This window comes from Anolis carolinensis, chromosome 2 (genome assembly GCF_035594765.1).
Source record: "Anolis carolinensis isolate JA03-04 chromosome 2, rAnoCar3.1.pri, whole genome shotgun sequence".
Lineage (NCBI taxonomy): Eukaryota > Metazoa > Chordata > Lepidosauria > Squamata > Dactyloidae > Anolis > Anolis carolinensis.
In genome coordinates, this window is record NC_085842.1 from 25900265 (window position 1) to 25924365 (window position 24101).

The window sequence follows — 24101 nt, forward strand, 5'->3', positions numbered from 1 at the left end:
AGAGCCCTATTGGATATTCTGGGCTGAATTTGCTTGTAAAACCCGAGAGAGCTGTCTGGACTGTCTCCCCGGAAGTCCAGGACATCTGAGAGGGCAGTCCAGACACTGGGCCTACTTGATTAGACCTGGGTCTTCCAGGAAGACTTGGGTCTAATCCAGTTTCAAATTAATTCACAACAAAACAGGGTTTTCCTGCTTTGTGGCAAATTAATGCATTTTTACGTGAGGTGTCATTTGGATACCCCACAAAAAAATCCAAGAGGATGTACATTTTCCAACCTGTGTGGATGCATCCTAAGTACCTTCATTCTACATTCTACAGGGATAGAGGAAGCAGTGAATCCAGAATAAATGAAATCCCTGAAGAAATGTGGTTTAGGATTCAGGGGACATGACCAGATATAGCTGGAAACCAGCTTAGGAGAGATCATTGTAAACCTTAATGTTCAGTGTAGCCAGAACTAGCAAGGATTTTTGCAAAGCCATGCATTTTTGCTGATTGCTTTTGCTGAGCAGATCCTAACCTCAAGAGGGTGGTGTTAGCTAATCTTTAGATAAAGAGACCAGTGGGAAGGAACACTTGAAGCCATTCTGCAGAATGGATTGTGAGTGGTATTGACAATACTTTAGTGGTCTCAAAGGGAACATATTACCCTCCTTTGGGTATGCCATTTAAAATACCACAATCAGCCAGCAAGAGAGAGATTTACCATCAGAAGAATTTCAACATCTGAAAGCACTAGATCAGTGGTTCCCAATCCATGGGTCGTGAATTCCAAATGGGGTCACAAAGGGTTTTCTGTGGGATTGCTGGGCAGTGGTTAGCTATGAACATTATTAAAAGGAAAAAAAATCACATCATTGAGTCCTGTACAGAGATTTGTTTGTATAAACCGGTAACAATCTTTTGTTCATCGGGTTTGCTTGTTGTGAGGTCCCGCTCCATGTGCTGTTTGGTTTTGAATTTTTAAGCTTGTTAACGAGTTTCAATTTCAATCATCACATTAAACATGTTATAAGTAAACATTATTTTGAATTATACTGAAAAATACTCTTTCTATGTGTTTTCCTTTACCCTATTAAAAAGTCTATTTTTACTGTATCAGTGTCGCAGATCACTTCCTCTATAAAATGGGGCCATGACTCAAAAAAGGTTGGAAAGTGTTGCACCACATAATACATACAATTGAATTTCAGTTAATTGTGACGCAGCAAGTATTGAAATCAATGGTTCTTAACCTATGGGTCCCCAGGTGTTTTGGCCTACAACCCCCAGAAATCCTAGCCAGTTGACCAGCTGTTAGGATTTCTGGGAGTTGAAGGCCAAAACACCTAGTGGCTGTTTTAGACATTTGCACAAATACAGTGTTTACAATGGACTAAACAGAAAATGATTCAGCTTTCCCATATAAAGGGAAAACAGCCTGTTCAGCAAGTCTTGTTTGATTTTATACCTTCTTTATATATCTATATACCTGGAATCAGGTGAAATTTTCTCAGTCCAAAAGGGGTTCTGAATGGAAAAGTTTAAAAACCCCTGCATTGGTTCAGTTTGATGTTGGTTTGAAGCTGTTCAGGAGACGCAGGCCATCCGAGACCTTGAAGAAGTGTAAAATGAAAAATCAAAAGGATAACATAATTATATAATATCTATTATCTACATTAGGAGTGTCTCATTTTCACCGAGGACCACATCAACCTTGTGTTGCCTTTAAAGGGCTGTTTGTGGTGTTTGGGCACCTTAGGTAAAAAACGAAACAGGTCCCATGTTTTGGGCCTGTCTGAAAGGGCCCCTACTATCCTTCTGATGTCTGCTATAACAATTACAGAGTTAGTCTCAGCTTCAGTTGTGTGACATGGACTCCCAAGGATTGCTCCATCTGCTTCAAATAAGCATATCATTTTGCCCAATACTTCAACGAAGGCATCCACAGGTCTCTAAGGTATATTTCTTCTTTAGCAGACTTTGACTGGTCCTGTTTTTAAAGCTAATATTCATTTGTTTAATATGAATACAAGTGAGTGTTTGCTTTAGTTCAGTAGTGCCATAGGGTTAATAGATTTAAACAAATAAGATCAAAATAAAATAGATGCAGAGAATAATGGAATTGCAGGGTTGTTGTATGTCTTTCGGGCTGTGTGGCCATGTTCCAGAAGCATTCTCTCCTGACGTTTCGCCCACATCTATGGCAGGCATCCTCAGAGGTTGTGAGGTATGGATAAACTAAGTCAGGAAAGGAAAGAATATATATCTGTGTAGAGTCCAAGGTGTGGCAAGAGTTCTTTGTCACTGGGAGCCAGCATTAATGTTTCAGTTAATCACCCTAATTGGCACTGGAAATGTTTTGTCCCTTGCCTGGGGGCATCCTTTGTTCAGTCAAGTCCTCATTGTGTTGGTTCCCATCTACTGTTTTGATTTTGGAGTTTTGTAATACTGGTAGCCAGATTTTGTTCATTTTCATGGTTTCTTCCTTTCTGTTGAAGTTGTCCACATGCTTGTGGATTTCAATGGCTTCTCTGTGTAGTCTGACATGATAGTTGTTAGAATGGTCCAGCATTTTTGTGTTCTCAAATAGTATTCTGTGTCCAGGCTGGTTCATCAAATGCTCTGCTATGGCTGATTTCTCTGGTTGAATTAGTCTGCAGTGCCTTTCATGTTCTTTGACTCTTGTTTGGGCGCTGCGTTTGGTGGTCCCTACTTTGAAAAACAGGCCCTAGAAATAGCACCAAAAAAGCCAACTGTTTGGTTCAGATACGTAGATGACACCTTCACAATTTGGAGCCATGGAGAGGAAGAACTCAGCAAGTTCCTGGACCATCTTAACAGCATCCACCCAAACATCCAATTCACCATGGAAAAAGAAAAGGAAGGAAAACTGCCATTTCTAGATGTTCTGGTCATCCGCAAACCCAATCAACAATTGGGCCACACAGTTTACAGAAAACCTACACATACAGATAGATACCTTCATAAAAACTCCAACCATCACCCAAGTCAAAAAAGGAGCACAATCAAAGCCCTGACAGACCGTGCACAAAGAATCTGCGAACCTCACCTCCTCCAAGGTGAACTCAACCACCTAAACTGGGCTCTACAGGCCAATGGATACTCCACCACAGACATCAGAAGAGCTGCAAGGCCAAGAACAAGCCATGAGAGTCAAGACAAAGATCCACCCAGAGGAAAGGTGTTCTTACCATACATCAAGGGAACTACTGACCGCATAGGGAAGCTGATGAAGAAGCACAACCTACAAACTATCTACAGACCCACGAAGAAAATCCAACAAATGCTACGGTCAGCGAAGGACAAGAGGGATCCTCTCTCTTCTGCAGGAGTCTACCGGATACCATGCAGCTGTGGACAAGTCTACATAGGGACCACCAAACGCAGCGCCCAAACAAGAGTCAAAGAACATGAAAGGCACTGCAGACTAATTCAACCAGAGAAATCAGCCATAGCAGAGCATTTGATGAACCAGCCTGGACACAGAATACTATTTGAGAACACAAAAATGCTGGACCATTCTAACAACTATCATGTCAGACTACACAGAGAAGCCATTGAAATCCACAAGCATGTGGACAACTTCAACAGAAAGGAAGAAACCATGAAAATGAACAAAATCTGGCTACCAGTATTACAAAACTCCAAAATCAAAACAGTAGATGGGAACCAACACAATGAGGACTTGACTGAACAAAGGATGCCCCCAGGCAAGGGACAAAACATTTCCAGTGCCAATTAGGGTGATTAACTGAAACATTAATGCTGGCTCCCAGTGACAAAGAACTCTTGCCACACCTTGGACTCTACACAGATATATATTCTTTCCTTTCCTGACTTAGTTTATCCATACCTCACAACCTCTGAGGATGCCTGCCATAGATGTGGGCGAAACGTCAGGAGAGAATGCTTCTGGAACATGGCCACACAGCCCGAAAGACATACAACAACCCTGTGATTCTGGCCATGAAAGCCTTCGACAACACAATAATGGAATTGTTAGACATGTCCTTTTTAATACTGGGATGCTACACATTCAATTTGGGATCCTTGACTCTTGTGTCAAAACAAGTGTCTGGATTTTTACAGACCCCATTTATTGAGAGTTGGGAGGTCAAATACAAGTTATTTTATTAATGAAGACACAGTGAAGTTCTATTTCAAAAGAAACAGTGAGCAGAAATTATGGTTTATATATGTCAAGGGCTTAACAACATTTTCTTGTTTCCCTTTGGTTACTTTCTTAGGATATTTGAAGAAATATAAGGAGAGGATTTTATTTCATTTTAATATGTATTTTTGTAATGGAAAAAACAACAAAATAAAACGAACACAAGCCATTAATTATTTTATATTTTGCTAAGTGATTGATGATGGTTTACCCTTGGGCGTTTTGCAGCAAGTTACATAGCAAAGTATGGTAACTTTTAAAAAGTAGCTATCCAAGCTGTGAGTTTATATTTCTCAGGAAGTGGCAAAATGTGTAACAGTGCAGTTTCTTGTATCAAGTAGCTTGTACTATAGTTACCTGTAACAACTTATTGATAAAGTTGTAGCATAGGTGCACACTTGTAACGGGTTATTTGTTCAGTTATTTTTTACAAGTTGTGTGTATATATCTATTTATATGTATGTCAAATCACCCTAGCTACACAGTTTACCACCTCATCAGATGGGGCAATTTGTCTGTTGTATTCTGCTTGCTCTCATGTTCAGCACGGAGGCCATTGGATGACTCCAGGGGATTTCCATCCAAGCTCCATGATGAAAGAGGGGAGTAAGTTTTGTATGCTGCAGCGGTGCCAACACGGGAGGCTTTCTGTGTTGCCTTAGGAGAAATGGGGGGAAGCCAGGCAGCGACCCTCCCCCCATGGGATGGGGATCATGGTAATGTGGGCAATATTGGGAGTGGAGTGTTGGGTTCTCCACTACCACATCCCCTGCCTAAAGATTTGCCACATTGTGTGGTGAATCCATGGGCCTTTGTGACGAGATGCAAATCTCTTGGGAAGACAGGCAGACAAATGCCAGCATGCTGGAAGAATCAAAGACCACCAGCATTGAGGCAATGCTCTTACGCCATCAACTCCGCCGGACTGGCCACATTGTCCAAATGCCTGATCACAGTCTCCCAAAGCAGTTGCTCTACTCCTAACTCAAGAATGGAAAACAGAATGTTGGTGGACAGGAAAAGAGATTTAAAGTTGGGATTAAAGTTAACCTTAAAAACTGTGGCATAGACACTGACAACTGGGAAGCCCTAGCTCTTGAGCGCTCTAACTGGAGGTCAGCTTTGGCCAACAGTGCAGTGGATTTCAAAGAGGCATGAATGGAGGGTGAAAGGGAGAAATGTGCCAAGAGGAAGGTGCATCAAGCCAACCCTGACTGGGACCACCTTACATCTGGAAACAAATGCCTTTGCTGTGGAAAAACATCTGGGTCAAGAATAGGACTCCACAGTCACCTACATACCCACTGCCAAGACACTACACTTGGAGGACCATCTTACTCGGACAATCCCTCCTAAGTGTGATAAGGTCATTATAAAAAAAGGTAAAGGTTTCCCCTGACATTAAGTCCAGTCATGTCTGACTCTGGGGGTTGGTGCTCATCTCCATTTCTAAGCCGAAGAGCCGGCGTTGTCTGTAGACACCTCCAAGGTCATGTGGCCGACATGACTGCATGACTGCGCCATTACCTTCCTGCCGGAGCAGTACCTATTGATCTACTCACATTGGCATGTTTTCAAACTGCTAGGTTGGCAGGAGCTGGAGCTAACAGTGGGCACTCAAGCTGCTCCCGGGATTTGAACCTGGGACCTTTCGGTCTGCAAGTTCAGCAGCTCAGTGCTTTAACGCACTTCGCCATGGGGCTCCTAAGGTCATTATAGTGGTAGCAAAACATCATATGACAGAGGCAGGTTATCAGTAGAAAAAAACATTCTTTTTCAAAAAACACAAACATTATCAATGGCCCTTCCACACTAAGCAAGTATAATACTATGATTTCAGTTTAACAACTATGCATCTAACATCTGCAGTCCCGAGTTGTGTTCACTGTAGCCTTAGCCTGTAAGAATGGAGTTTGCATCTGATTTGCTCTAGAATGCTCTAGAATGCATTGAGTTGATTCCAATTCCATTAAAACATTAGGGAGACATTCCTGATAGCAAGTTGTTCAACAGTGGAAAACTGCCTCAAAGTGTGGTAGAGTCTCCTTCACTGAACGTTTTTAAACAGAGGCTGGATGGCCATCTTTCAGGAGTGTATTGTTTGTGTGTTCTTGAATGGCAGACCAGGGTTAGACTAGATGGCCCTTGGAGACTTCCAACTTTTTTTCAGTCAGAAAATTCTAGTGCCCCACCAGTCTATAAATCCTAGGATTTTACGGTATATGCTATTTTCATCTTTTCACCCCCCTACAGCCTTCTAGATTAATATTTTTTATTTTCAATTTACATATTCATATAACACAATGAAACAAATCTATATAGATGCATGAACCAAAGTAATACTATCTAACATCTATACAATATTCGTATTTAGATATACCCTCTTCTCAAATTTATTCTTCTGATGTTTGCGAAATTTGTGTCGGTAGGATTTTTATTTTTTGTGTAATACTGGGGTTTTTAAAAAATTCTTTTCCCATTCTTCTTCTTGCTTTTGTATCTCTTCTCTAATCTTCTGATATTGTTCTTTATTTTTCTTTTTTCTTTTTTTCTTTCTGTTGATGAAAGAAGCGCTACAACTTTCTTATCCCTTGACAAGATTTCACGTACTTCGGTGTTTCCGTTTTGAGCAAGTCCCTGTGAGGAGATAGTTCACCTCTGACAGAGTAGAATCAATCTTGATCTCGACTTGCTCCTTCAGATGTTCATCTTTCGCGGAAGCATCAGTGAAACTGTAGATTTTGGAACTGGAGAAAGTGGAAAGATGGTTAGGAGTGAGATTACAACAGGGTGTTATGCCTGGCAAGGAAGAGAACAAAGGCAAAGAAGTGTTAGTAAGGGTTGTGAGGATGGAGGAATGAGATTGGATGTAGATTTTAATGTATTTCTCAGCATCCCCAGAGCTCCACCACAGCTCTACCAAATATAATAACAAAAAAATAGTAGAAAAGCAAAGACACACATATAGCTTAGAACAACACAACTACAACAATTACTGCTAGTACAGGTTGAGTGTACCTCATCTGAAATGCTTGGGATGAGAAGTAGTTTGTATTTTTGTGGGGAATTTGAAACACCTGTATTTGCGTATAAATACATAATGAGGCTGGATCAGCACTGCCATATACTCTAGTTTCTGAAAATCAAATAATCTGTTTTGAACTGGATTATGTAGGTCTATACTGCCATATAACCCAATTCAAAGCAGATAATAGGGATTTAGAAACAGATTATATGCCATTGTAGATGGGGCCGTTGTCTCTCCTGATTAAGATAGTCTGGCACCTAGTAGCTCAAGATGGCACTGTAGATTAAATACATGTTTTGATTTTAATTACAGTGACAAAAATTAAGGATACAGCTGTATGCTGATCAGTGTTAGTGAATCTGATCTGTTTTAGTGATCTTGACAATAACTGACATCTTCCCGTTGTTTTCTGAGCTCTGCCATTTGTGCTAGAAATACTACAACTGCAATATTATGTGCCTAGGGCCAGCAACCAGAAATTGTGGTTACTTACAGTGCCAGACCTGAAGAACATCCTTTTAAACAACAAACAAGTTCTGGATACAATCTGTGCAGGTTACAGAAACCTCAGATGAGGATTACTACGAATGCATTAGATAATTACCCATGCTTCTCTGCAAAACTCTGAAGTTCTATAAAAAGCTGGTGCTTGGACTAAAATTTACCTATGAATAGGTTGGACTGTAAGCAGCACTAATGCTTGATAAATCATTTGGTTGAAGTTATTGCTTCTTGTCTCTTTGCCTTTCTGCTAAGTTTCAAGTACTGTGATGACTCATGGGCCATGTAGTCCCGTTCCTAGCGCTGTTGTGGCAGATGAAGAGGAAAACTTGGGTTTTCCACCATTTCAGCCAGAATTGGAACTTTCCCAGCCAGAACTGGAGCCCTTGCACCTGCAGGAGATTTGTCTTCCAGAAATCTGCCAAACAAGCCCTGAGTCAAAATCTCCCCCATTTTCTCGCCGTAGTTATTATCAACAACAAAAAGGAGTTCAACAGGCTAATCGCAGAAGCCTGAGAATCGCAGCCAGGCATTCAGCTGATTAAGACTGCTTTCATGAGAACCTTTAGGGAGTCATGCATCTGGACACAGAGATTGACTTTCGGTTCTGGTTCCCCAGAGAAGTGTTCTTTGGTGGGAAAACGGGACCCTATTTAGGTTCCTTGCCCTGAAGGAATTTTGCGGAGTCAATTCGTCAGCTACTGGAGTAGGTTGTGTGTGGACAGCGCTACTCCCGTTCCCAAGCCTTCGCTCCTGTTTCCAAGCCTTTGTTCCCGTTTCCAAGCCTTCGTTCACGTTTCCAGCCTTGCCTTGCTTCCTAGGACCTTGCCTTGCTTTCCAGGACCTTGCCAAGTATTTACCACGGATCTTGTCCCTGTTCCTCGTACCTTGTTGCCTTGTATCAAGCCTTGTGTTCCAAGAATCAAGTTTACTTCCTAGCCTTACATCAAGTTCCTTGGACTAAGAACCTTGTCATCTCCCCTCACTTTGCTTGGCAAAGTGGGTGTTTCGGTTATTGGATTACAACTTTGGACCTTAATATTTCATATTGGACATTGTTTCTTTGGACTAATTTTGACCTTTCCTGAAAGGTCTACTTCTGAACTATTTCCTACACTTGCTTTTATTAACTTTATATATTTCCTTAATAAAGATATTAGATAGATTCTGGCCTCTGTGTTTGGTTATTGGTGCTCTGCAGCCTGGGTCGTGACAAGTACCATCTTACAGTATCTCACTTGAGAGATACTGTAAGGTTCCTTAAAATAATCCCAAAATGCACTGATCCAAGCTATCATGCCAGCTTTTATCCATGTCATTTATTGGGTGTCTAGATTTTGCACTCTTGGAGCTGAGAGAGGCAGACCTACATACGCACAAACATTGCTTTCTTTTATAGCTTAATTTAACTTGATTCATATCCCATCTCAGATGATCGTAGGTACTATCTACAAAGAAAATTGCATACCTTGGCAAACTCTCATCCAAAGCCAACTTCAAACCACTTAATGACATTTCTGGGCAGTCACCACCACCACCAGCAACAGTAAGGTTGGATATATAGTTTTTCAACTCACTCACATTTTGGGTTTTAAAGGCTGGACCATAATCTATAGGAAGAGAATCAAAGCCAATGTGAATTAGAGTTACAGACAGAACAGCTACTGTATTTACCTAGTTTGGGCCTGGAGTAAGTAAATAACCACAACTCAACCAAGGTCCTATCTACACTGCCATATAATACAATTTCAGATTACAGATTGACTGTATTGAACCAGATTATAGAGCAGTCACGCCCATAGCCAGAACTGCAAGCACTATCTCAACTAAATTTTGATAATTTATTCTCACTATAATTAATTACCTACCTTTCCATCAATTTACATTTCAATAGCAGCAATAGCTGGCATAGTGGAAGCAACCAAGTTTCAAACTGCATTAAATGGCAGTGTAGATGGGGCCTGGGCAGTTTGCAAATGTGCACAGGCTGATTTTTTAAAATGGTTTTGAAGAAACGAAGGCTTTGAAGTACAGAGGTACAAAATAGTGCTTAGAAATTAGAGCCTGATGAGTGGCATGTTGCAGCAAAAGGCTTCAGTGCAACGTGTACCTGTTCAGTTCTCTAAATCAGTTTTGGGTAAGGAGTCTATTTTGAATGGGGTTGCACTAACCTGAAAGATACTGGGCATACATAGTCGGAATACACTCCTTTGGTGCATCTGTACTGTGGACCAGGGGTATCACACTCATTTTTATCAAGGGATACATCAGCCTTATGGTGACCTTAAAAGGGCTGTCAAATCTATGGATAGAGAATCCATGGATACAGAGTGCCAACTAGATTTTTTGTACATAGCGGTTGGTGCTCTTTCATTTTTATCTAATTTGGTGCTTCCAAAGTTATTGAAGAACATGTCCACCATGAGGACTGGGGATGATGGAAATTTCAACCCAACAGTGCTTGTGGCTCAGACATTTCCATAAGCCTTGTATCTATATTCAGATCCCAGAACAAACTGTAGCCTTTCGGATGCTACTGAATCACAGCTCCCATCAGCTCTAGTTATGATGTCTAACAATGTGGAATACAGGAGTTGTAGTCCAGCATGTGGAGCAGTGTTTCTCAACCTGGGGGTCGGAACCATTGGGAGGGTTGTGAGGAAGGTTCAGAGGGGTCACCAAAGACCAGCATTTTCTATTGGTAATGAGGGTTCTGTGTGGGAATTTGGCCCAATTCAATCGTTGGTGAGGTTTAAGGGGCTCTTTGATTGTAGGTGAACTATAAATCCCAGCAACTACAACTCCCACATGTCAAGGTCTATTTTCCCCAAACTCCACCAGTGTTCACATTTGAGCATATTGAGTATTCGTGCCATGTTTGGTCCAGATCCATCATTGCTTGAGTCCACAGTGCTCTTGGGATTAAGGTGAACTACAACTCCCAAACTCTGAGGGTAGGGAGCCGGGACAGTTTAGGGATTCTGTTAGTGTACTGACCACCCCGCTGCACTACAGTCTCCCTGCCTGAGCTAGCTGGGGTGGTCTCGGGCCTGGCTTTGGAGTCCCAACGGCTCATTGTGCTGGGGGACTTCAATGTCCATGCCGAGGCCACTCCCTCCGGTGCGGCTCAGGACTTCATGGCCACCATGGCAACCATGGGGCTGTCCCAATTAGTATCTGGCCCTACCCACAGAGCAGGGCACACACTTGACTTGGTTTTCTGCCAGGGATGGGAGGAAGGTGGCGGTGTGGAGGAGCTCACCATCGCTCCTTTGCCATGGACCGACCATCACCTGATCAGGTTTAGAATCACTGCGCCCCCCAACCTCCGCAGGGGTGGAGGACCCAAAATGGTCCGCCCTAGGAGGCTTATGGATCCGGATGGATTCCTGACGGCTCTTGGGGAATTTCCCGCCACCTCGGCTGGTGACCCTGTCGATGCTCTGGTCGCCCTCTGGAACAAGGAGGCGGCTAGGGCAATAGACACGGTCGCTCCGGAACGTCCCCTCTCAAGTACCCGAGCTAAACCATCTCCTTGGTTCACCGAGGAGTTGGCAGCGATGAAGCGAAAGAAGAGGGGACTAGAGGGTGTGTGGCGTTCGGAGCCGAGCGAGCCAAACCGAACACGGCTGTGTTCCTATCTTAGGGCATATGCCGCAGCAATAGATGCTGCAAAGAACATTTTCTTTGCAGCTAATATTGCGTCTGCAAAGAACCGTCCGGCGGAGCTGTCCCGAGTTGTCAGAGGTTTGTTATATCCCGTCCCTCAAGACGGGATCCCTGACAACTCGGCAGCCCGCTGTGAAGCATTTGCTCGGTTCTTTGCGGACAAAGTCGCTTTGATCCGTTCTGGCTTTGACACCATATTAACGGCAGTCTCCGAGGATGTAGCAAGAGCACCTGCTTGTCCTATTTTGATGGATTCGTTTCAGTTGGTTCAGCCTGAGGACGTGGACAAGGTGCTTGGAGAGGTGAGGGCTACCACATGCATCCTAGACCCCTGCCCATCCTGGCTAGTGAGAGAAGCCAGAGGGGGATTGGCCGAGTGGGTGAAGGTGGTGGTGAATGCCTCCCTTCGGGAAGGCATATTTCCAGCGAGCCTTAAATTGGCTGTGATCAAACCGCTGTTGAAGAAGCCATCACTGGACCCCACTCAATTGGATAGCTATCGGCCTATTTCCAATCTCCCCTTTTTGGGCAAGGTCGTGGAACGTGTGGTGGCCGCACAACTCCAGGCATTCTTGGTTGACACTGATTTTCTAGATCCGGCGCAGTCTGGTTTCAGGCCGGGGCATGGTACCGAGACAGCCTTGGTCGCCTTAGTCGATGATCTACGCCGGGAACTGGACAGGGGGAGTGTGTCCCTGCTGGTTCTGCTGGACCTCTCAGCGGCCTTCGATACCGTCGATAACGGTATCCTTCTGGGGCGCCTTGCCGGGATGGGTCTCGGAGGTACTGTTTTGCAGTGGCTCCGGTCCTTCCTGGAGGGGCGTTCCCAGATGGTGTCATTGGGGGACACCTGCTCGGCCCCACAACCATTGACTTGTGGGGTCCCGCAGGGTTCAGTACTGTCCCCCATGTTGTTCAACATATACATGAAGCCGCTGGGAGAGATCATCAGGAGTTTCGGGGTTCGGTGTCATCTGTACGCAGATGATGTCCAGGTCTGTCACTCCTTCCCACCTGTCACTAAGGAGGCTGTTCAGGTCCTGAACCGGTGTCTGGCCTCTGTGTCGGACTGGATGAGGGCGAACAAATTGAAACTGAATCCAGACAAGACAGAGGTCCTCCTGGTCAGTCGCAAGGCTGAACAGGGAATAGGGTTACAGCCTGTGTTGGACGGGGTCGCACTCCCCCTGAAGACACAAGTTCGCAGTCTGGGGGTTCTCCTGGACTCATCGCTGAGCCTGGAGCCCCAGGTCTCGGCGGTGGCCAGGGGAGCCTTTGCACAATTAAGACTTGTGCGCCAGCTGCGCCCGTTCCTTGGGAGGTCTGACTTGGCCACGGTGGTCCACGCTCTGGTTACATCCCGTTTGGACTACTGCAACGCTCTCTACGTGGGGTTGCCTTTGAAGACGGCCCGGAAGCTCCAATTAGTACAACGGGCGGCAGCCAGATTAATAACTGGGGCGGCTTATAGGGAGCGTACCACCTCCCTACTTAGCCAGCTCCACTGGCTGCCGATATGCTACCGAGCCCAATTCAAAGTGCTGGTTTTGACCTATAAAGCCCTAAACGGTTCTGGCCCAATCTACTTGTCCGAACGTATCTCCTCCTATGAGCCAGGAAGATCCCTAAGGTCATCTGGAGAGGCCCTGCTCTCGGTCCCGCCTGTCTCACAGGCACGGCTGGTGGGGACAAGGGACAGGGCCTTCTCGGTGGTGGCTCCCCGGCTGTGGAACACCCTCCCCAGAGAAATACGGCAAGCCCCAACCCTTTTGAGTTTTAGAAAAGCCCTGAAAACATGGCTATGTGCCCAGGCTTTTGAAGATTAAACGATAATGACGACCCGGACTGATTTACGGCTACAGCACGAGGATTTTGGAGGAATGGATTTTAATCATATGTTTTTATATTTTTTATATTGTTTTAATTGTTTTATTGGATTTTTATAGCTGTTTTAATTATGTATAGGCATCGAATTGTTGCCAATTTTGTACGCCGCCCTGAGTCCCTTCGGGTGAGAAGGGCGGGATATAAATGTTGGAAATAAATAAATAAATAAATAATGCCTACCAAACCCTTCCAGTATTTCCTGTTGGTCATGGGAGTTCTGTATTCCATCATTGGTGGAGTTCAGAATGCTCTTTGATGGTAGGTTAACTATAAATCCCAGCAACTACAACTCCCAAATGACAAAATCATTCCCCTCCCCAACCCCACCAGTCTTCAAATTTGGGCATATTGGGTATTTGTGACAAATTTGGTCCAGTGAATGAAAATACATCCTGCATTATCAGATATTTACATTACGATTCATAACAGAAGCAAAATTACAGTTATGAAGTAGCAACAAAAATAATTGTATGGTGGAGGTTATCAGAACTGGAGGAACTGTATTAAGGGTTAGGAAGGATGAGAACCACTGATCTGGAGGGTTACATAAAATGATATGGCAGGCCAGATGCGGCTCGTGAGCCTTAAGTTTAGAGGTCTACATGTGGGTCTACATGTGCTCTAGACCTAATATGTGCATTTTGATAAACATGTTAACTGCTATAATTCAGTCCCATGGAATCATGGGAGCTGTAGATGGTGAAGCACCTGCGCCCTTTGGCAGAGAAAGTTAAAGACTTTGTAAAACTACGCTTGCTGTGATTCCATATCCCTGGAAATGCTGAAAAAGTCTCAGGAGCGTTTTGGAGACAATACAAAAGAAGATGCTGTTGTATTTTATTAACTTCATTCCTAAATCACAGCAAGTATATACTTTAAAAGGCACGGAAGAACACAACCCAGAAAATTGGGGAATGCAGCAATTTGGCAGCAAAGTCAATTGGATTCTGTGTAATCACTGAATACAATACCAGAGTGTTCTAACCTGGATCATTGAAGGGTACCACAATGTAGTTGATGGGTGCGTCCGGCAAAGTGGAAAATTTCTGGATAAGTTGGATGCTTTTTTCTTTGACCTGGGCAATATCGTCAGCCATGCTGCTGGTGGTGTCTATCACAAAGACGAGAGAGTAGCCTTTCAGGTTGAAAAACTTCTGGAAGACGTCTTTGTCCACCATGGTGAGGAGGCTGGCATCTGAATAAAGGCAAAAATCAACTTTATATCCATACCAGTTTACCTAGAGCTTGGAAATTAACTACACTTTCCATACCTTCTTAATGAGGCCATTTCTTAACAGAGTTACATTTCAAAGGAATGTGGGGTACATATATTTCAGGGCTTTTAAATTTTTTTATTGTTGTTAAATGATAAGCTAACATGCAAATTAAAAGTTAAAAGAGGGATATGGAAAAAATGATTTTGAGGATGTATGGGGGAAATTTATTGAGAAAGTAGTCCAAAAAAGGGATGGAAGGCTACCGCCTCAGGAAGAAATGAGATTTTGGACAATATATAAGAAATGGCTTGGGGTGGGAGGGGGGATACACAGTGGTGAAGAAATGTAGATGGACAAATGTTAACATTGTAGTAGATAAAAATCGACAGTAGATATAAAAGAACGATGCAAATATTGTACGATACATTATATATCTGCTATGTGATAAAAGTAATTATTGCATGAAAAATTTTAAATTCAAAAAAACTATTTAATTTTTTTATTGTTTCCATTATGCATTTAATTTTTTATTGTTTCCATTATGCATTTAATTTTTTTATTGTTTCCATTATGCCTTTATTTTTTAAAATATTTCTCAGAAGTAATGAAAAAATAGCAACTACTGTAAAAAAATAATTTAATATTACTTCATTCAGTGTATGCAGGCAGTCCTTAAGTTAAAAATATCCAACTTACAAATGACTCAAAAGACCCCATCATACAGATGTGACCCCCCCCCCCCCGACCCCAATTTGTTCAGTTTTGGCAAAACAGAAGGCGTGCGGGGCACCTCCCTCTTTCCTCCATCACATTGAGGAAATGAGAAAAGGTACATTGACACCTTGTCCCTGTTCCCATTAAATGAGGGAAAGAGCTCCATCAGAGCTGCCCAAAAGACACTTTCCCAAGCGAGCTTCCTCACTGCTTTGGGGATCAGTGGGGCAGGGCCTGTTGAGTGTCAAGTGATGGTATTTGCCAGGCCCCGTCCCCAAAGCATTGCAAGGGGCCAATTTGCCCCAATGTGATGAGGCGGATAGTTGAGACAACAGGAAGTGAGAGAAATCTACCCCTTGGAAGAGAATTTCACTTTTGGAAAAGTTATCATGGGGAAAAGGTGTCTCCACTGAAACTTTCCCACCAATCCATGTTTCCACAACAAGCCACATTTTTCAACATCCAGTGATCACAGGGACAGAAAGTGAGGTGAAATCTTATGAACAGGGGCCGAGACAGCAAAAAAAAAAAAACACCACAGGGTGTTAACTCTTCCCTTTGCTATCCAAAGCTAATACCAGTATATATACATATTTGGCTTAAAAATGTACTTGCTCCAACTTAGGAACAAATTCAACTTAAGAACAGAACCTATCTTGTTCATAACTTGGGGACTGCCTGTAGACTTACCCCCTTCTACAAAGAAGTTCTTTGTGGCTTGAATAGCTAGTTCCGCTGCTTTCTTATGCAGGTGAGCATGAGGGGAGAGCTTGGGGTCAGAAGTCTCTTTGTTGATGCCACCAGTGGGATAGGTGTCTTGAGTGGTATCATTTTTCCCTCCGTGCCCACATTGGCCTGTGGAAAAAGCAGAGACAGGAGAGAAGCTCATTGGAGACTTAAGACCTATCTCTACCGGCAGGCCTACCCAGTCAATTTTAACTGGTGAATTTTAACCATATTATTATTTATTTATTTATTTAATTTACAGTATTTATATTCCGCCCTTCTCACTCCGAAGGGGACTCAGGGCGGATTACAATGAACACATATATGGCAAACATTCAATGCCAACAGACAAACAACATACATTAGACAGAGGCATTTTTAACATTTTTCCAGCTTCACAATTCCAGCCACAGAGGGAGCTGTTGCTTCACCGTCCAGTAGTGGCTGTACTTCCTCATTCCTTTCCTCCTGTTTTGCTGGCAGTTTTATGGTGTTGTAAATTAGCCTCCCGCATAAAGCATCCCTAAATTTCCCTAATTGTCAGATGCAACTGTCTTTCGGGGCTGCATAGGTCAACAGCAAGCCGGGGCTATTAATGGTCGGAGGCTTAACCCGACCCGAGCTTCAAACTCATGACCTCTCGGTCAGTAGTGATTTATAGCAGCTGGTTACTAGCCAGCTGCGCCACAGCCCGTTAAGTTGAATTTTACCCATGTTAGCCATGTGCATTTGTTAAATGTATTTTAATAGTGCTTACAAATGTGGAATAACGCTTACAAATGTGGAAGCCTGCAAGGCAGTCAAGAACAGACTTTTGGATTTGACTCTCATAATCTGACCCTTGCAGCAAAAACAACTTGTTCCCCTGCCACATCATTAATTCCATGTGAGAATGGAGTCATGGCAACATATCTTCACATTTTGATTAATCCCACCCAGAGGAGCGTTTTGGTGACTGCAAGATGTAATATGTTGCCATCAGCTCTTTTGGATGGAGCACATGGAACATTCCAAAAGGGCTTGTTTTTGTGACTTGGTCTCTGTTGAAACACTTCACCATTCTCTGTTTGTTTGCCCTAAATATGATAATATACGGTTAAAATACAGAAATTCAATTTTTTACAGTGTTCCCAATGGCAAAAGTGTTATAAGATTCCATATCTTCTGAACAACTCTGATGCAATCTTATGTGAGATGGTTGCAAATTTTGTTCCTGAGAATAAAATCAGTATGCTCATGACACCGAAATATATTTCTCCATGCCTTCAAAAACAGCCTCAGCTAAGGATAGCTTGTCTCCTCTAAATGAATGCCTAGAGGAGGTAATGGGCTGGATGAGGAAAAACAAATTGAAACTGAATCCAGACAAAACAGAAGTGTTTGCCATCAAGGGTCCTAATTTAAGGATTGAGGTTATGCTCCCCCTGAAAGACTGTGTTCGCAGCATGGAAGGGATCCTGGATCCATCTCTCCTAATGTCAGCCCAGGCAGGTATGATGGTCAGGAGTGCTTACTATCAGCTTGGGTTAATTCACTGGCTGCACCCCTTCCTAGATTTGGAGGACCTAAAGATGGTTGTGCATGCATTGGTAACCTCAGGGTTGGACTTCTGCAATGTGCTTTTCATTGGGCTACCTCTGTACCAAGTTTGGAAACTCCAATTAGTTCAAAACACAGTACCCAGATTCGTCACAAAACACCCAAGAGTGAACCTATTACACTCATATTAAAATCACAGTCTGCCGCAAACACAGAGGTCTGTGGAATGAGCTGCTGGAAGATCTCCAACAGCTAGATCAGGTGTTGGAATTTAAGACACAATTGGAGGCCCATCTCTTCTGACAGGCCTACCCAGTCAATTTTAAGTTGTGAATAATAATAATAATAATAATAATTTTATTATTATTATTTTATTATTATTACTATCATCTACATCCTATTTTTAGAAAACAAGGATTAATGCGTGGCAAGGGATCCTAGTAACAGGAGTTGGTCTTACCTTGTGGTTTGGTCTTGCAAGTTGCTGATATCTTGTAACCGCTTACGAGCATGTCCTTCACAAGTATGTTGTCCACACATGTGTACACTCCACTATTAAATATAGAAGTAGATTAATGAACTGCTTTGGGATGAACACACCCATAAGTAATAACAACTATACAATAAGCTACAATACTCACATTAACCTGGTTTTTTGGATGGCGTTTTTTGGCTAAAGTTTGTAGACTGATACATGAGTAGATAGAGCAGATTATATATGATATACGAAGAGAAAATTTTACCTTGGTCACCAGAGCCCCTTTGGTCAGCCCTGATATCACCCACAAATACATGCCATTGCCCCTTTTCTTGTGTCTTACCTGATATTTTTGACACAGTCTTTACATGTTGCTATAGAAGCAGGGGCAATGGGTACCGTAACATTACTGTCTTCATTTACTATAAAACGCAAGAGAAAGACATGCATTTTATTTGAATTGTACATATATTTAAACTTCAGATACTGTACTTTGATACTTTTCTATCTCCATTTTACAAACTAATGAACTAGCAGTTGAACAAACATATTATGAAACAGAAGAAAATATTCTCCGCTTTTCATCATCTCTCTGGGTGATTTTTACTTTCCATCTAAACTAAACAGCTCCAAACAGTACAGTTTTTCCGATGCTGCAATCATTTTGGTCACCCTGTTCTGTATTATGGCACATAATACTAGTATAACTATTTTAATGTGTTCCTGGAATTTAAGTACTTCTGTAACAGAATATTTGGTACCAGAGGCAGAAATAACATGGAATGAACAGAGATAAGGATAATATTTCAAAGTAAACATGTCAAGAGAATCTCACTGGAGGGCCTAGAGATTTCCAGAAAGAACATTTTAATCAAATCTACAAAAATCAAACTCAAAACATGAAAGGACAACTATTCAGGCATGCTCAGTAAGGGATTATGGAAGCAGCTGCTATTTAGGTTGGCTGCTGTATGCAGGCACAAAGGGCTATGACACAATTGGCTCTATTAAGATCCTGTTCTTTCCCAGCTCTGGCTTTACTGCATTGACCATACAATGCAGTTCAGTTCAGTCATGTGCTTACCAATAATAGAAGGATCTCCTTCTCCCCATACAGATTATATCTGTTAAAGTAGTTGGGAGAGTAGTAGGTGGGATCTACAACTGTGGCCAAAGTTTTTATAACAGTTTCATAAGGAATGATATTCTTCCAGGAAACAACTAGTGGGATGTCCACAAAAAATTTTAGTAAAACCCATTTGCCATTTTCTATATGCAATGGAACTTACTCAGAAATTCGTAAATGTCATCATTTCCCATTTCAACCCAATTGGTGTTGCTATAGAACTTCTGGAGCACATGGAGAGCCTTCCCAGCATTTAGGCGAGCTGACTCCAAGCCTGCTAAAGTCACAGGCTCTTCAAGACTCACTAGCATGGCCTTCCTCAGGGCTCGAAGCTGGGCTATACCTGAGAAGAGAAAGCAGTTTGGTTTTTAATACCTTCTGGACTGCATCTCAACCAATGACATTGTTGGCCATCCATGAGTCCTGTATCAGAGCAGAGAATTGCTGGCAAATAATGAAAACGTATGTCATACTTTACAGAACCAATTCTGCCAGAACACACACTCTCTTTGTATGGCTCTCTAGCCTAAGGACCTCATCACACAAACAAGGTCCTGTGGGACGATTGGCTACCACCTACGGCAAATCAACAGGACAGAAGGGCAACCCCAGAACCCCATCTCATCCACAACTGATATTTTTCCATCCCACAGAGGGAAGCATTGTCACGACGGCTTGGCTCCGTTGGAAGTTGGCGTACTTTGTGTAATGGCGTCCCGAGGAGGTGTACCGAAAACGTCCTAGGACACTTAATTTGCCTTATGTGGTGGGGCTGTCAGTCAAGCATAAAAATAAAGGACTTTAAAGAGAGAGAGTCAGTGGGCTTGAGCAGAAGGATGTGCATCAAAAATCAATTGTGCATAGGTTATTTACATGGTTACAGTTTTAGTTTTTCCTATTATAGTGTGATGCACATATTTTTATGCTTAAATTGGGTACACACCTACATTTGAATATAAATTATCATATGCTAAATAATTGAAATTGAATTGAGTGAAAGAGATCTGTTCAGCTTCTGATCAGGGCTCTGGGGAGGATGGCAATTTAATTCCCCTTCTACCATGAAATGAGGCTGAGATAAAGGAGCCTCATCCTCTTTGCATCCCAGTTGAGAGCGGAATGGACCTCCTTTGCCTGATCTGTCTGCTTGTTATTAAAGTGGACTAGGGTGGTATTTATGAAGTCTTTAAAGGAGACAGCACACTTTTAATGAATAAAGAACAATTACAGACCCACGTCTGTAAATGTAATATGGTAAGACCCCTGTATCCATAGTGAATACAGTCCTTGCTGGACTGTGATTATCTGAAACTACAGGTACAGCCATAGGGCATTAAATTGTTTTGGTCCCAAACTATTACAAAGTTGCATAGATGATGCAAAGATTCCTAGAGGGATATACTCTCTAGGATTTTGCTATGTCCTCCTGTGCAGTTTTATGGTGGGTTCCAGGAGAAGCAAGTCATAGAATTATTCAGAAGACTTAGCAAATTCTCAAAGAGACCATTTCCCATCAGGCACAGGTAAGTGAAACCACAGATTTGGATTCTGTGGTTATGAGGACTTACTGTATTGAATTCCAGCCTGTGTTTTCAATCATCATTTTGACTCATGTTTTGTGTGGGACTCACAAAATGTAGGTAAGTGACACATTTTAATAATTCTATTCCATACAGCCATCCTGTGGTTGGTTTGTATTAGAATTTGCCAACACAAAAAGGGCAAAAGAGAACAAACCAAAACCCCCTCAAAGCATTCGTAGAAACATTGAGGAAATGTGGGCCAAACTCATCAAGTCGATTGTGCTGCTTTCATCTACCTCCCAAGTGCTGCTTCACACTCTTTTGCACATACAAACAACACATTTTTGCACGCACAAACAATGCCCACAGAAAACCCCTTCTTACTTTTGGCAATTTCTCCACAGTGGAAGAAGTAACTGCTGTCTTCCCCGTTATCGACCTCCACTTGGTTGTTCCCTTTGACAATTTCCTCAAGGGCTTTGACAAACCGATCAGGAGACACATCAGCTGGGCAAAGAAAAGAGACAGATCCAATTACAATTTTAACACCATCACTCTTTCTCTTCAAATAGTCTGTAAATGTTCTGAGCCTCAAGGAGTTTACATTCCCTAGTAAGATAGCAGGGAGACAAGGTAGGATGAGAAGCCATTCACAGTGTCCAGCTATGGGAGGAAAGGAAGTACAATTGGCCCTCTGTGTTCACAGAGGTTAGGGGTGCAAGAACTCTGTGAACGTGGGAAAACCACAAATAACTATTGGGACAGAGCATTTGCTTCCCAAAATCCTTGGAACAGCCAAGTGCCCTTGATAAATAGCACCCCAACTTGGAGCAGCTGAAGTTTTGGGTGCTGTTTGTCAGGTAGACAGTGACTACTTTGCTTTTTCCACAATTGCTGGATGAGGCAGATCACCCACGTCTCCCCAACATACAATCCAAATGAATTAGATTTTTTATCTCAGTGATTAAATGTTACTAAACATTAACCGTTCCCTACAAAACCTATTTCTTGGGATGCGATGATATAAATGAAGTACAGTAGTGTCTCGCTTATCCAATGTAAATGGGCCGGCAGAATGTTGGATAAGCGAATATGTTGGATAATAAGGAAAGATTAAGGAAAAGCCTATTAAACATCAAATTCGGTTATGATTTTACAAATTAAGCACCAAAACATTATGTTATACAACAAATTTGACAGAAAAAGTAGTTCAATACACAGTAATGCTATGTAGTAATTACTGTATTTATGAATTTAGCACTAAAATATCATGATGTATTGAAAACATTGACTACAAAAATGTGTTGGATAATCCAGAACGTTGGATAAGCGAGTGTTGGATAAGTGAGACTTTACCTTTAAAAACAATGTAAGAGCATTTCAGTAAGACATTTTAAAACTATTTAACTCATAAAGAATAAAATATTCCTTAGCAGTGGCTGGTGGCTTCCAGGGAACCCCTCCCCATTTTAGACCAGACTGTCAAAAGACTATGCAAAGTGTTGAACTTAAGTTGGGCATTGATTTCAGCAGTTTGAACAGGTTTATAAAAGTTCAGCCAAAACCTAGAGCATATTCTGGGAGTACTTGTGGGGACCTAAGGCCAAATTCCTTACAGGAAGAATGGCAGAGTATTGGATTCCCTGGTTCAATCCCTGGTTTGCTGCAGGATTTGGGAAGCTGCAGTCCAATAAAACAACACTTCTAAGTTTAGTTAAGTAAGGAAAGATCTCATATCCCTTCATATCATATCCCCAAATCTATTACCTTCAAAATATGCTTTGAACAATTCAGTCGAGTTCTTATCAGCTAGCTCTCCTGGAGCCTTGGGAAATTTTCCAGGAATGGGAGATGTCTCCATGAACCAAGAAACAGCCTTCAGTATCCCTTTTTCGGTGATGTCGGTATCTGTGAAGTCACCCGGATCAAGATCTCCTGATTCGTGGTTGGGGTGGAATCCATTCACAGCGCCCATCCCGAGGAGCAAAAGGATTGCTCTGGCAAACAGCATGGCTTTCCTTGGGACTGCTGTAAGGATCAGGAGATGGACGGTAAGCTGTTGTGATGGGATCTGCTTGCCTCCCAAATATATAGCTGAGGCAGAAGTGGGTCACTTGGCCAACTAGTAAACATGTTGCTACATATTTGACTGGACAGAGAACTCTGGGCAGCTTGCTTTGCAAACTCTGACCTTGCACTAAGGAGCACTGTAGGTAGGAAAAAAACAACCCACAGACTGCCTTCCTCATCACACAGGCCGATTTGCTTGCTCTGCACCGCTTCTTCTGAACCTTCAGAATGGAGCCTATTAGTGAATGCACAGGAAGTTCCAGCCGGGATCTATTTGAAAAGAGGAGAGGAAACAGCACACGTGTTGCCTTATCAGCGATGGGGGGAGCCGCACGGCAATGCTTCCCCCCATGGGATGAGGGGTAAGGCAATTCATGCAATGCAGGGCATGGAACTATGGCTTCAGCACATCCTCTCACCAGGAACCCATGGATCAAATCTATGGGCCTTTGCGATGTCCTGAATGATGACATAAAATAAGAATACAGCCAGTTCTCCACATTTGCAACTTTCAGTCTTGTGGATTTGATTATATTCATGGAGTTGGTTGATATGTTCTCTCTAGAAACCTCAACCTGTGGATCTCCAGGTGTTTTGGCCTACAACTCCCAAAAATCCCAGCCAGTTTACCAGCTGTTAGGATTTCTGGAAGTTGAAAGCCAAAACATCTGGGGACCCACAGGTTGAGAACCACTGCGTAGGTTCTCTAGTGTGACTCTGTAGTCAACTTCTGTCACAGTGTTGTACTGAAGCACTTAGAGTTTCCTAGAGAGAACACTTCTCTGGCATTTTTAGGTCCTTGATCATGATTCTATGGCAATCAGAGGTTAGAGTAGTATTGATGGATCTAGATATTTAACTGCCATGGGAATTGTAGTTTTAAAGTTCTTTAGCCTTCTCTAGCAATGAGTGATGGTGCTTCACCACACTACAACTCCCAGGAGTCCATAGCATTGAGACATGCCAGTTAAAGTGGTATCAAACTGCATTAATTCAACAGTGTAGAAGCACTCTTGGTATGACAGATAGCTTGGACCTTAGTTGGAAGTAGAAGAATGTGAAAACTGTCTCGGTTAGATGATAAACAGTCTTGAGACAATCACTCCTAGAAACTTTTTGTAGCCATTTCAGAAGACTGCTGAAAAGAAGTTAAAATGCCCTCAGTATAACATATTGGTGCTTTCCAATATGAGTATAGCACCATTCTGATGGAATAACATTCAACCAGCTGGAGTATTTGGTTGAATATATTTGACACAAACACAACTGTCTTCTGGTTTGAAACTTAAAGAGGCACCTGGCATGTTCAATGGCTCTGTGTGAGGAATGTAGGAGGAGAACTGTCTAAGTAAGGTAATATTCCAATGTAATGTTTCCCAAACTGTGTTCCTCCAGATGTTTTGGACTTCATCTCCCAGAAGTCCCAGCCAGCCTACCAGCTGTTA

General features: G+C 42.5%; 1 protein-coding gene across 1 annotated transcript; it reads right to left on the bottom strand.

Moving 5' to 3' along the window:
• Nucleotides 1-6433: 6433 nt before the first annotated feature.
• On the bottom strand, nt 6434-22642 carry LOC103278070 (von Willebrand factor A domain-containing protein 7). The gene is made up of 9 exons (XM_008105745.3): nt 22354-22642; nt 20971-21093; nt 19227-19406; nt 18281-18359; nt 17920-18011; nt 15885-16049; nt 14249-14458; nt 9176-9317; nt 6434-6925 (listed from the first exon to the last, which is right to left on the bottom strand). The coding sequence occupies exons 1-9, from the start codon at nt 22595-22597 to the stop codon at nt 6781-6783; spliced, it is 1380 nt and encodes a 459-aa protein (XP_008103952.3). The 5' UTR covers nt 22598-22642; the 3' UTR covers nt 6434-6780.
• Nucleotides 22643-24101: the final 1459 nt, after the last annotated feature.